The sequence below is a fragment of the Telmatherina bonti genome (genome assembly GCF_933228915.1).
Source record: "Telmatherina bonti genome assembly, chromosome: 10".
In the NCBI taxonomy this organism is placed as follows: domain Eukaryota; kingdom Metazoa; phylum Chordata; class Actinopteri; order Atheriniformes; family Telmatherinidae; genus Telmatherina; species Telmatherina bonti.
The window spans coordinates 17,565,619-17,577,286 of record NC_136628.1 but is presented as its reverse complement, the minus strand read 5'-3'; the positions used below and the strand labels follow the sequence as shown (position 1 = coordinate 17,577,286).

The following is an 11,668-nucleotide window of genomic DNA, read 5'->3' as shown; positions in this document are numbered from 1 at the left end:
GTACATGCTGAACCCAGGTGTGTGTGTGTGTTGAATGCAGCAGTATAGGTTGGTCCTACGCTGGCTTGGCTTCTGATGATAACTGAAGGTGACTAATAGAGAGGTTGCTGTCTTCCTTCGCTCTGGTCACAGTCTCATTTGTTGCTACTGGCATCCAATAAATTATTGAGTTTTGGGTGTCTTGGCTCCCACCCCTCCCTTTACATTCCCTCAGTCTGTTCCCATGGATGACAGCCACCCTCTGCATCTGTGTGTGTGTGTGTGTGTGTGTGTGTGTGTGTTTGTGTGTAAATGTGCACACACTGTAAAAGTGCATGCATTCTTCAACAATTAAACAGAGCTTCCATCCTCATTCTGTCAAAAATGGTCTTCCTTGCATGAAAACATCTTAAGTAAACACAATTTCTCCTCTCTCAATCTTGCTCCTATCTTTAACCCTCCCCCTCCCCAACTATTTCCTCTGTTGGATACATAGTTCATATATTCATTTGTTTCAACTGGAAATTGTGGGTGGATTTTAAATGGGCTGTCTCACACAGATAAGGCACAAATTGTCCCTTTAACACACCTCTATTATTGCATGAGAACCAGCGACACACCTTTCAGCTGCTGCTGAATAATTGAAGCGGCCTCAGTCTCCACATGCCGCTGACGCTTCCAGGCCTACAGCTCAGCTTACTGCAGAGCCAGGACGTTATGATATCAATACAGACGATTACAAGGATCAATTATTCACACCGCCAGAGCAAACATTTACGCCAGAAAATGAGCTTCTCTAATAACCGAAAGTCCAGATGAAGAAGTGGTAATTTACACAGAGACGCTGATGGGAACAATTAAGGTTTGAGTTTGCAGTTCGCCCCCCCTCCCTCAGCAACCCATAATTAATCACGCCTCATCATCAAAGAGAATATGCATGAGAGCCACCACGTTTTAGCGGATTGCTGCAAAGTATCGATCCCGCAGCTCGACTACAACAACCGGCCCGAAGTCTCACAGGGAGAAATCCCACAACCGCAGGTCATGTTGGCTGCGGAGGCTTCCGGTGGAGGTGGCTCTCTCTCTCTCTCTCTCTCTCTCTCTCTCTCTCTCTCTCTCTCTCTCTCTCTCTCTCTCTCTCTCTCTCTCTCTCTCTGTCTTATTCAAAATTAATTAATTTAGTTTTTAAAAAATATTTTCTTAACATGACATGGACTGTTGGTGTTGGTAGAAAAAAATAATGCATCCCCCCATTTGTTGCGTGTGTTTAATTTACGCATCACAAAAATAATTTATTTATAATTAATTTGTTCCTTTATTCTCATAAAACGACATACAATTAGCATCTCATACGTTTGACGGCAAAAAATGTCCGAAAAAGATTTTATTGGGGTCCGAACTGTACGAAGCAGCCTATAGATCGGGCCCTGTTGTGGTTGTGATGTTTATTACTTTTGTAAGCACAACTCGCTCAAGTTTGGCCCCCTTCGCCTCCGTGAAAGTTGTGAAATTTGGCACACCCCACAAGCCCGGCAAAAATGGCGATATTCTCTGGTTTGTTTGCATTCACTTCAATGCAAAAATGGCTCTGAGCGCCCCGTAGAAAAGACAAAAATCCCCCAAAGAATTGGGTTAAAAAAAAAAAGTCCATTTTGACGTAGGAAAACCAAATTCGGCACACATGTCTAACATCTCAAGACGAGCAAAAAAGTCAATCGTACACATGTTGCCATGGCAACGGGGTGTCTGCCATCTTGGTGTTTACCTTTTTTTTTTTTTTTTTTTTTTTTTTTTTAACCTCATTTTTCAAAATGGGCGCATCGTATTTGAACGAACTACTCTGACGGAATCTATGTGATTGGCTCCGAATTCAGCACGAGGGTCCTGAATATCTACGTTGACGTAGGATTACGAAATTCATCACATATGTGTAACAACCACAGTCTATGGTAACAACCCAAGACGAGCAAAAGAGTTCATTGGGCACCTGTTACCATAGCAATGGAGTGTCCGCCATCTTGGTGTTTAAGTCCATTTTTTTCACTTTATGCGCATAGTATGTCTGCACAAAAATTCACTGGATCTTAACCAAAGTTAAAGGCATTTTAAACGGTTTTGTCCTTAATACAGTTATTATTATTATTATTATTATTGTTGTTGTTGTTGTTATTGTTATTATTATTATTATTATTATTATTATTATTATTAATAATAATAATAATAATAATAATAATAATAATATGGATAACAAATAATAATCATAATTAGCACCGAAGTGTCACGTTTACATGATAACAATATTAAATAAAACGTACTGTCAATAATATACAAATAGAAGAAAGAAACTGTAAAATATTTTAAGATTATCAGCTACTTTAAAAGGAATTTTGTGTCAAAAGCTTTACTCGAATCAGCTTCGGAAAAGAGTGATTCAAAAACAGGTTAGAAACAGAAATTGGATAAAACTGCCTATTTGTGCCACAAAAAAGGAAGAGAAAAGAAACTGGAAAAAAGAAAAGAGCTTTAACTTCTTCAGGTCAACATGTGGTAGATTTAACTTGGTCTAGGAATCACCAGAGTTCCCAGCTCCTTCGCCTTACTTGGTTCTGTACCAACATATAATTAATATTGCATCATCATTACTTAATAATTTCAAAACCACATGCACGACACAACCCCTTTACACGAAAGCATCCATAATTGAAAATGCACTAATTAGGAGGAAAGGAGCCATTAGCAGTGTGTAGAAGACACACTTTCGTCGCCACACGGTGTGAAAATCCTGTGTGACGGCGGAGGCCCCCCTCTTCTTCTTAATGTTTTGTTTGTATCATATACGACAATACATATTTCATTGCAGCAGAGGGGTCGGGAACTATAAATAAAACAACCCATAAAACAACATGTTAGAAAAGGTTTTGCTAACACGGGATGCGCTAATCATTTTTCATTTAGAACTGCGCCACATTTAGACCTTTCCACCTAAACCTCCAGATTAAAACTGCACATTTCAATACAGCACAAAAATACAGCCGCTCCAGATAACGTTTAGAAAATAACCAATTATTTATTCAGTTTAAATTTCACACATTTCTTTCAAGTGAAAACAAAAGTGAGGGGAAAAAAATAAATACTTAGATTAGGTGTTCTACTGTAGGCATTATAGCTAGGCTATATAATAAATATATACTCCTCACCTGCAATTCTTCAAAACATGTTCACATCAAAATAATAAAATATAGCAGCGGCCACAGCCACATGGATGTGTCCCATATAAGACGGTGTCATTTCAATGTCTAAATAATTCAAGATAAACAGACTCGGAGTGTCATTGTGAAAGACTTGCTATAAATACTCATTTTTTTGTGCGTAAATCACGACCACACAGTTCACATAAGAGCGGACTCATTCGCAAAAATAGTTGTTAAAAAGTGAATTTTTAACATTTCTGTTTGTTTGAGCTCACATTGCTGTAAAGGTTTAAAAAAAAAAACTGTGAAAATACAATTTAAGAATGACGGTGGACTTCTGCACAAATGATGTGGAGAACAATTGATCTCAGTGTTACAGAAGGAGAACTTCCGTTTCATTAATAAGTATCATTAAAACTTCCTAGAACATCACATGAAATCCTCCAGTCCATAAATGTAATCTGTCAACTTTTATCTACAGATTTTTTTTTTTTTTTTAAAAGATCCCTGAATGTGACGAACTGCTCGTGTTAATTTACTGAAAATTCCTTTAGTGTGCAAGGTACATATTCAACAACATCAACCCCCTCTCCACAGATCTATAACACTTTTAGCATTTCCATATTGACATCAAAATCGAAAAAAAAGTGCAGCAATAAAGAGTGAATGACACGAAATGATAAAAACTGAAGAAACTCAGTCTCTTTTTTCTTTTTTTTTTTTTTTTTTTTGAAAAGATCCAAGTTGAGACGTGAAGAGCTGTCGATAAATCCCTGTAAGTTAGGCTACTGAGGTTATTATTAATCACTCGATCAAAAATGTAGTAGGCTATTTTATTCATGATGTGTGAAACTCAGTGCACCGCGGAGTATTTCATTCGTTTCTGTTTTTGCCGCTGGTTGCAAAACCAAACTCGAACCACATTCTTTTTCAGGTCCAGTTTCTCAGCGATGGCTGCGATTTTTTCCGAGGATGGTCGAGGCTGAATGGCAAAGTAAGCCTCCAAAGATCGTTTCTCCGGCGCGGCGATGGACGTGCGCTTTCTTTTCCTCTCGTTCCCATTGAAAAGGTCCGGCTTGCTGCTTTTCTCTCGGTACGCAGCCTCGGCTTCCTCCAGCCATGCCTGGAGAACCGGCTTGAGCGCGATCATGTTGTTGTGAGACAAGGTGAGGGACTCGAACCTGCAGATTGTGCTCTGGCTCAAGGACCCCACTCCGGGGATCTTGAGGTTGGCCAGCGCTGACCCCACGTCCGCCTGGGTCACGCCGAGTTTGATCCTCCTCTGTTTGAACCTCTCCGCGAAGGCTTCCAGCTCTCTTGGATCCGACTCCACGTCGTTGACGCACGCCATGCCGCCGTGCACTGACAGAGAGTGAGGGTGGGCCATCGTGGCCATCGCCTGGTGCAGCTGCCCCATGGTCTGGAGATGGTGGTGTGTGTGCTGGTGGTGGTGCGCCGGCGTGGTCATTCCTGGAGGCTCCGGGGCACCCATCCCGGTCACTGCCAGGCTGGTGGAGAGGTGGTCCAGAAGGTCCCCGGCCTCCAGGGTCTGTCCGAGGTGGTGGTGGTGGTGATGAGAGGCGATGGTGGAAGGAACGTGGGAGATGGGCACGGTGGTAGAGGAAGAAGAGGAGACTGAGGTGCAGGGGACACTGCTCATGGTATGGTAAGTCACGTCTGGTTTGAATGGGTGACTCTTGCCGTGAGAGACAATGCTGTCAGCAGCCGCCAGAGCCTCTGCCCGTGCCAGCAGGCTCTCATCAAAGCCTCCGAATATATTGCCCTGCAGCTGCAAGCAAGAGTGCGCATACTGGAGTCAGTGGGGAATTCTGTCAGGCAGCTCTCAAGATCTAAAAAACATTTTCCAAAGGCAAGCAGCGCCGAGGAGAGGAGAGAACCCTCCTCAAAGCGCAGGTCATAAAAATTAATATGAAAGCAAGAGCAGAGACATGTGGGGTGGGAGGATGGGAGGGCAAGAGGGAGTGGTGGTGGGGGGGGGGGGGAGACAGACAGAGGAGCGAGAGGGGGAGAGATAGAGGATAGAACAAAGTCCTGTCAAATCAACTTTACAGGCATTTCCAATGTGATATTTTTCCCCTCCTCTCACCCAGTCCACTCCAGCCAGTCTCCCCCCGACCTGAACGTACCTGCGGGGCGGGCAGACAGACTCTGCGCATGCCCTCCGAGCCTGAGTGCAGGCCGGGATACTTGGGCTCGTGCAGGGCCGGGTGCATGGAGAAGTGCTGTTTGCCGTTCATGGTCATCATCATCATCCTCCCCGCAAGCACCTGGCAAGCAGCGTGGCCCCTGACATGAAAGCCGGGGAGCGGACAGCCACAAAGCTCCTCTGCTCTCTCCTCCACCAGACTGAGCTCTTCACAGTCGGCTGTGCCTCCCGGCACCCCTCTGTCCCTCTTCCTCCCCTCCTCCTCCTCCTCCTCTTTCAGTCTCCCTCCTCCTCCTCCTCCTCCCGTCCCACCTCCTCCTCTGCTCAGCTTACAAGACTGTGAACGTGAGGCCTTCCAGCAACACGAGTGGAAAGAGGGTTTCTTGTTAAAAAAAAATAAATTGATTTTAAAAAAAAAATGGTATGAATTGGTTGGTTTGGTCTTTTTGCTCTCTCCTTGCAGTTTGTTTTGACCACTTCGAGGTGCGTGCATCATATCACATGTGTAAGCCAAGTTCAGCTACATGCATCACCTTTACAAAGAAAAACTTCTTCTGAACCCTGAAGCTGACCGCCATGTGTTTCAGCACCATGGACAGCGCAACATTTACAGCGTTTCAATATGAAGGGTGCTTTTATTTAAATATATATATATATATATATATATATATATATATATATATATATATATATATATATATATATATATATATATATATATATATATATATATATATTTATATATATATATCAGGGGTGGGAAAATTGAATCAAAAAATCGAAAATCGGTATTTTTTTGCTTCACAATTTAAAAATTTTTTTACATTTGTTTCCAAATAAATAAAGATAATGCATTACAAAAATAAATAAATAAATTGTTATTTTTATTATTTTCATTGATCTTTTTAATTGTCTTCTTGGGCATTATAGCAGCAGAAAGAGGTCTGGATACTGTGTTGTTTTTTCCTAGTTTAAATCAAGAAAAATGACGAGCAAAAAAAAAGTTTTTTACTTTTTTTCTTCTTTTTTTTCAATCTACAAAAATCAGCAATATTGAAGAATTGTGAGAATCGCAATTTAAATCGAATCGACACCCAAAAAATCAGAATCGAATCGGGATGAAAGCATATCGTCACAGCCCTAAAAAATATACTGCAATTTAGGTTCCACCATCTGTGTTTCCTGCTTGCAGCTTGACAACAAGCTGACCTGGCGGCCTTGGCCTGTACTCCTCCCATGTGCACGCCCTTCGCCAGTGCCGCTTTACCAGACTTCTCATATAGCTGTCTGGTTAAAGCTCATGGTGGACGGCCCGAAAGAGGAGCCATGCGGACAGAGGCGGGCTGATGACACAACGGGTCCATCCGATCCTGCCGGCCTCCTCTCTGGTTCCCTAGACCCTGAATAATTCAGCAGCACAGTGGCAGGCATACATTACCACGGTGGCATGTTCTTATTCATTACACAGATTAAAACAGCCAAAGTCTTTTCTCACCATCCAAGCCTGTTGCAGCTGATGTGTTTCCAGAAGAAAGATGAAGGAACGATTTCCTGAAGTTTCCTTATAAGTCCATATAAACCATCATAGACTGATGCTGCATAGAGATTCTCTGCAGGAATGCCCTGAGACAAATAATGACTACTGTGTGTTTAAGCGTTTCCATAATTCAATAGCATTACCAGGTCAAATCACCGGATTTCCCACAGCCTGTTAATATATAGATATTTTTCTGTTCGCAGTTACATAAGATCCATGATATACCAGTCTAATGCAAAGATATCCGGGACTTAGAAGTCCCAGCATCAGTTGGATCAAATTATTTTTAGAAAGAAATGTTTTTAACTGTGTCCTATTTTCCTAGTAGGATGTGAGGATGTGTCTGAAAGCTGTGCTTATGAATCCGCTCTGAAAAGAGCATCAAGTCCCTTTTCTCACCTCTTCCACCAAGATCTTTGATCTAGATCTTCAAATAGATGTTACATAGCTTGGACCATTTATAATTTAGTGGTCATTGTTTACAACTCTGTCATCTCTGTCCATTTCATATTTTGGTATGTTTTATGAATTGTGCTGCCATATCCGGTGCCAAATTTGTAGCCAGCTTTGCTCTTTTCACTCTGGCCAATAGCAACTGTCTTATTTTGTGGATTTAGAAATGTTTATGTGGACATGAGTTTGTAACCAGCAAAGGTCATCTTTTCATTTGATAAGGTCTGTTACTATAATGCCATCACTTCCTCTGATATGAAACAAGCAAAATGAACCTTTTCACTCTGCACAGGCTCAGTAAGGTTCTTTCTCTGACTACTGTATATATATATATATATGTATATATATATATATATATATATATATATATATATATATATATATATATATATATATATATATACATACATACATACCTACATACACACACACACATATATATATATATATATATATATATGTGTGTGTGTGTGTGTGTGTGTGTGTGTGTGTATGTATGTATCAACAATTTCTGCTAATATAACTTAGCAGAATGAAGTTAAAAAAGTGTTTGATCACTTATGTCTTGCCTTTCAATAATACCAGCTGGTGTTTAATCTTAAAAAGTTGCCCTAACGATGTTTAATTTACCAGGATAATGTTTATATTGAATGAGAGACACAGCTATATGTGTGGGTTATGCTACACCCCACCAAGATCTGCAAAAAATCCCCCGAAGAAGTATGCAGGTGAATATTTTTCTGTCTTTACACATTACTGTTGAGACTTTAAGATTATTCTTAAACTTCTAAGAGCTCATTTGTCTTCAGTTTCCCCTCTGTAGTTTTTAATTGTACAGGAATTAATAATCTGTTTAAACATGAAAAAGTGAATATAAATAAAAGTTTAGAGAAACATTATTAGCTTCATAGTTGTTTGTTACACTGTGAGATCAGCAGCAATTTTGTCATGACATATTAGGGTCAATGCTGGTCCTACAAACCAAGTGCCTTGGTTATTTTAATGAGTTACTGTGTTTTGAGACTATTTCATTTAGAATGACAGATGTGAAAACTGCCCCTAAAACACAGGGTTCACTGTAGACTAATGTAAGATGTGTCTTCAGAGATCTTCTGGGAATGAGAATAAGTTTGTGTAGTCAATGGGAACATAAACAATATTGGAATAAAAACATGTCATTTGAAAAAGATCAAGAGTGCCTCATATTCTTGCTGTTGCAGAAAAACTGCTGTGTCTTGGAGGACTGACTGGTTACACAATGTCATTCAAGGCTCACACCAGTTTGTCAGCTGGTGAAGTTCAGGCTCTCTGAATTTAGATACATATACAGCTGTCCATCCTGTCTGCTTTTATGTAGATGCATTCAATGATTTTCTCCCACATCACACATTTTGTCTGCGTGGTTTCAGGATAGAAACATTTCTCTTATTCCCATCTGTTCTCTAAACCAGGGCTGCCAAAAGTCAGATACCAAGTGGTGCTATCCTGCAGATTTTTTAAAAATGTATTCTCAGTCCAACATGTCTTACTTCTAATGAATAGACTCAATAAGCAATGGAGTTCTGATTCATTAGAGACAGGTGTGTTGGAGCAGGGAAACATGAAAACCTGCAGGACTGTGGCTCCAGAGCACTGGAGCTGGACACCCCTGACCTAAATGAACCCTGCAATGTTGATAGTAAAACTTTAAAAAGTACTAAATCCTCTGGTTTTATGGTGAAACCTTTAAACACACGTTAATGCTCCATCATGGTTGCCGTGTGACATGGAACAGTAATGTTTAAGCTTCATATTAAAATCTTGTCTCCTGGGGACGGTTGGATGCTCTTGCATCAGGCGGAGTCTGAGTGTTTTCACTTGACTTCCTAAAGTAAAAAGAAAAGCTCTTTTTATTGATATTTTACTGGAACATAGAGCTCGTAGCCCACATATTTGTCAAATGAGAGTTTACATGTAAGAAACTACAACCAGTATAAACAGCAGTGTCTTTACAGCCTTACGCTGCTCTGGTTCCTGATGTTACTGAGGGTGGTGAGCAAGCACCATCAGAGCAGCAAATTAGCAAAACATTTAAGAAGTTGTATCATTTCGTAGTGTAGGACTTGAAAAAATGTTAATACCGGTAATATAAATATATATTAAATGTGTAAATGTATAAATATACAGCAAACCTTTGAGATGGAGCAACATCTCAGTAATATACAGAATAAAGGAAACCACACAAGAGTTTAAGGGTTATATTTTCTGGAATGCTTTTGCTTGCTTTTTCTCTTTTTTTTGCCAATGTTTTATCATTTTAGTCATATATATATATATATATATATATATATATATATATATAATTATTTTTTTTTTTTTTTTTACCCTTCGCCAAGATCTTTTTTTCCCCCTTGTCCTTTTGATGTTACAAGCACCCCATTCCTCCGTCTTTATTGGCAAAAGCAAACATGCTAGTGAATTAGAAATCCATTTTTACAAACAAAATACATGAAGAAAATACATCCACATCCTGCAAATATAAACAGTAACAAATCCAAAACTATTATCCAATAAACATTTTACATTTTTTACACTAGTATTATGAGATAGTAGCATACACGGAAAAGTACAAAAAAATCCTCTATCACACAAGAAACCTGCCACTGTAGGTTCGTCCATCAAACCCGTCCATGACCTCAAAAAAAAAAAAAAAAAAAAAAAAAAGTCTCAGAGGGGAAAAATCAGCCTCCCATCATACATTTAATTTTGACTGACACAGTGATGCAGCGGAAAAAAATCATGTTTCAACCTTCTATATATGGTGCCAGTGTGTTAGTCTGTTACTGAAGTGTGTATGTCCAAACACATTACAGTCTGAACGTCTGACCTACAAACTAACAAACTAATATCTCCTTCGTTTTGGCTTCGTTTGGACTTCACTGGATATGAAGCTGGACTGAGATCCGATGAAGCAACTGTGAGTGTAATTTCGTTCCTAAAGTCCATTTCCAAATTCATCTTAATGGATTTGGCTTTTCGTACTCAGAAGGTTTAAATTATATGCAAAGAAAGCAAAACAAAATAAAATTTTAGTTTAACTCATGGAGATCAGTTTGTTCTCATCAATCAATATTGTAAGTGTTCAAAACCTAAGACTGAGGCGGAGCGGCACTTATGCAAATCCACATGGTGAGACAGGAGAACCTGCATCTCTGAATAGTTTTCACACTATTCCAAGCAGCTCCGAATGCTTCTTTAGAACAAATGTAGTTTAGTGAAATAACGTGGACTGAATTTCTTGTGAATAAGTGGGTAAGCTCTCATGTCATTAACATGAAGTGACAGAAGAAAAAAAAAACAGGTTAAACAGTCTTTTTTTCTTTAAAGCATTTACAAAATGTACAAAAGCAAAATCAGAAAACCTGTAAAAACTCAGCAGTCTGCTGAGGCTGTGTAAGGCAAATTATATTTTAACATCACATTTACAGAAATTAAACCAGCTGTTCAGTGTTACATTCAAACACCTTTTTATGGATGCCGCATCTTTTGTTTGTGTTAGTGTGTGATCTCATCTTTTTCCTGTCAGGCTTGCTGCATCATGTGACAGAACAAGTGAAAATGTGACTCACTCTTTAAAAATGAACATTTGCTTGGATGTGTGTTCACAAAGAGTGGCACTGGACACCGAGTGAGGGGGGGAAAAAAAAACAAAGGGGGTGGGGGGGGTTAAATACATGCTACAAGACTGTATCTGATGGTCACGGCAATTTGTAAACATCATTTTGAGTGAATGGATTGCACCGGTATCCTTCTGTACCTCCACTGGCTCCAATCAATCTTTATTTATTTTGATAAATAAAGATAAACATGGTGTTGGTATGATTACACCACTTGTTTTTGTTTTTTTGTGTTAAATTTTGTGTCAAGTTTGTTAATGTGGGAAATTTAATATGAACAAACTAGCATATGTTCAAACCCATGCATGGAGCCATAAATATGGGGATCCTTTAACATCTCAGGCTGACACACATGAAAAAAAAAAAAAAAAACATTCTCTGCCAACCAAGGTACAGCACAGCTCATAGATGCGGTGAAAAAATAAATAAATCTCTCTCTCTGGAAGCAACCGAGAACGTTTTACTGGTGATGGAATGGCTGTCCCTAAACCGAGGACGAGATTTTACAAAAATCTGGTGAGAAAAAAAGTTTAAATACAGTATGTTTAAAAATACCTATTCACAGTAGACACAAATGTTGTGCATTACTGATATCAATCATGGTAAGCACTCTAAAACTTCCATAGATTTTTTTCTATCTATAAGAACAACTTAACATTTAGCATTCTCAGCAAAAGTGAGATGT

At 39.4% G+C, this 11,668-nt stretch overlaps 1 protein-coding gene across 1 annotated transcript; it reads right to left on the bottom strand.

Annotated features, from left to right (window-relative positions):
- Positions 1-4,023: 4,023 nt before the first annotated feature.
- On the bottom strand, positions 4,024-5,443 carry pou4f3 (POU class 4 homeobox 3; the record flags this gene model as incomplete). Its single annotated transcript, XM_079248312.1, has 2 exons — positions 4,024-4,959; positions 5,318-5,443. The coding sequence occupies 2 exons, from the start codon at positions 5,441-5,443 to the stop codon at positions 4,024-4,026; spliced, it is 1,062 nt and encodes a 353-aa protein (XP_079104438.1).
- Between the last annotated feature and the right edge of the window lie 6,225 nt (positions 5,444-11,668).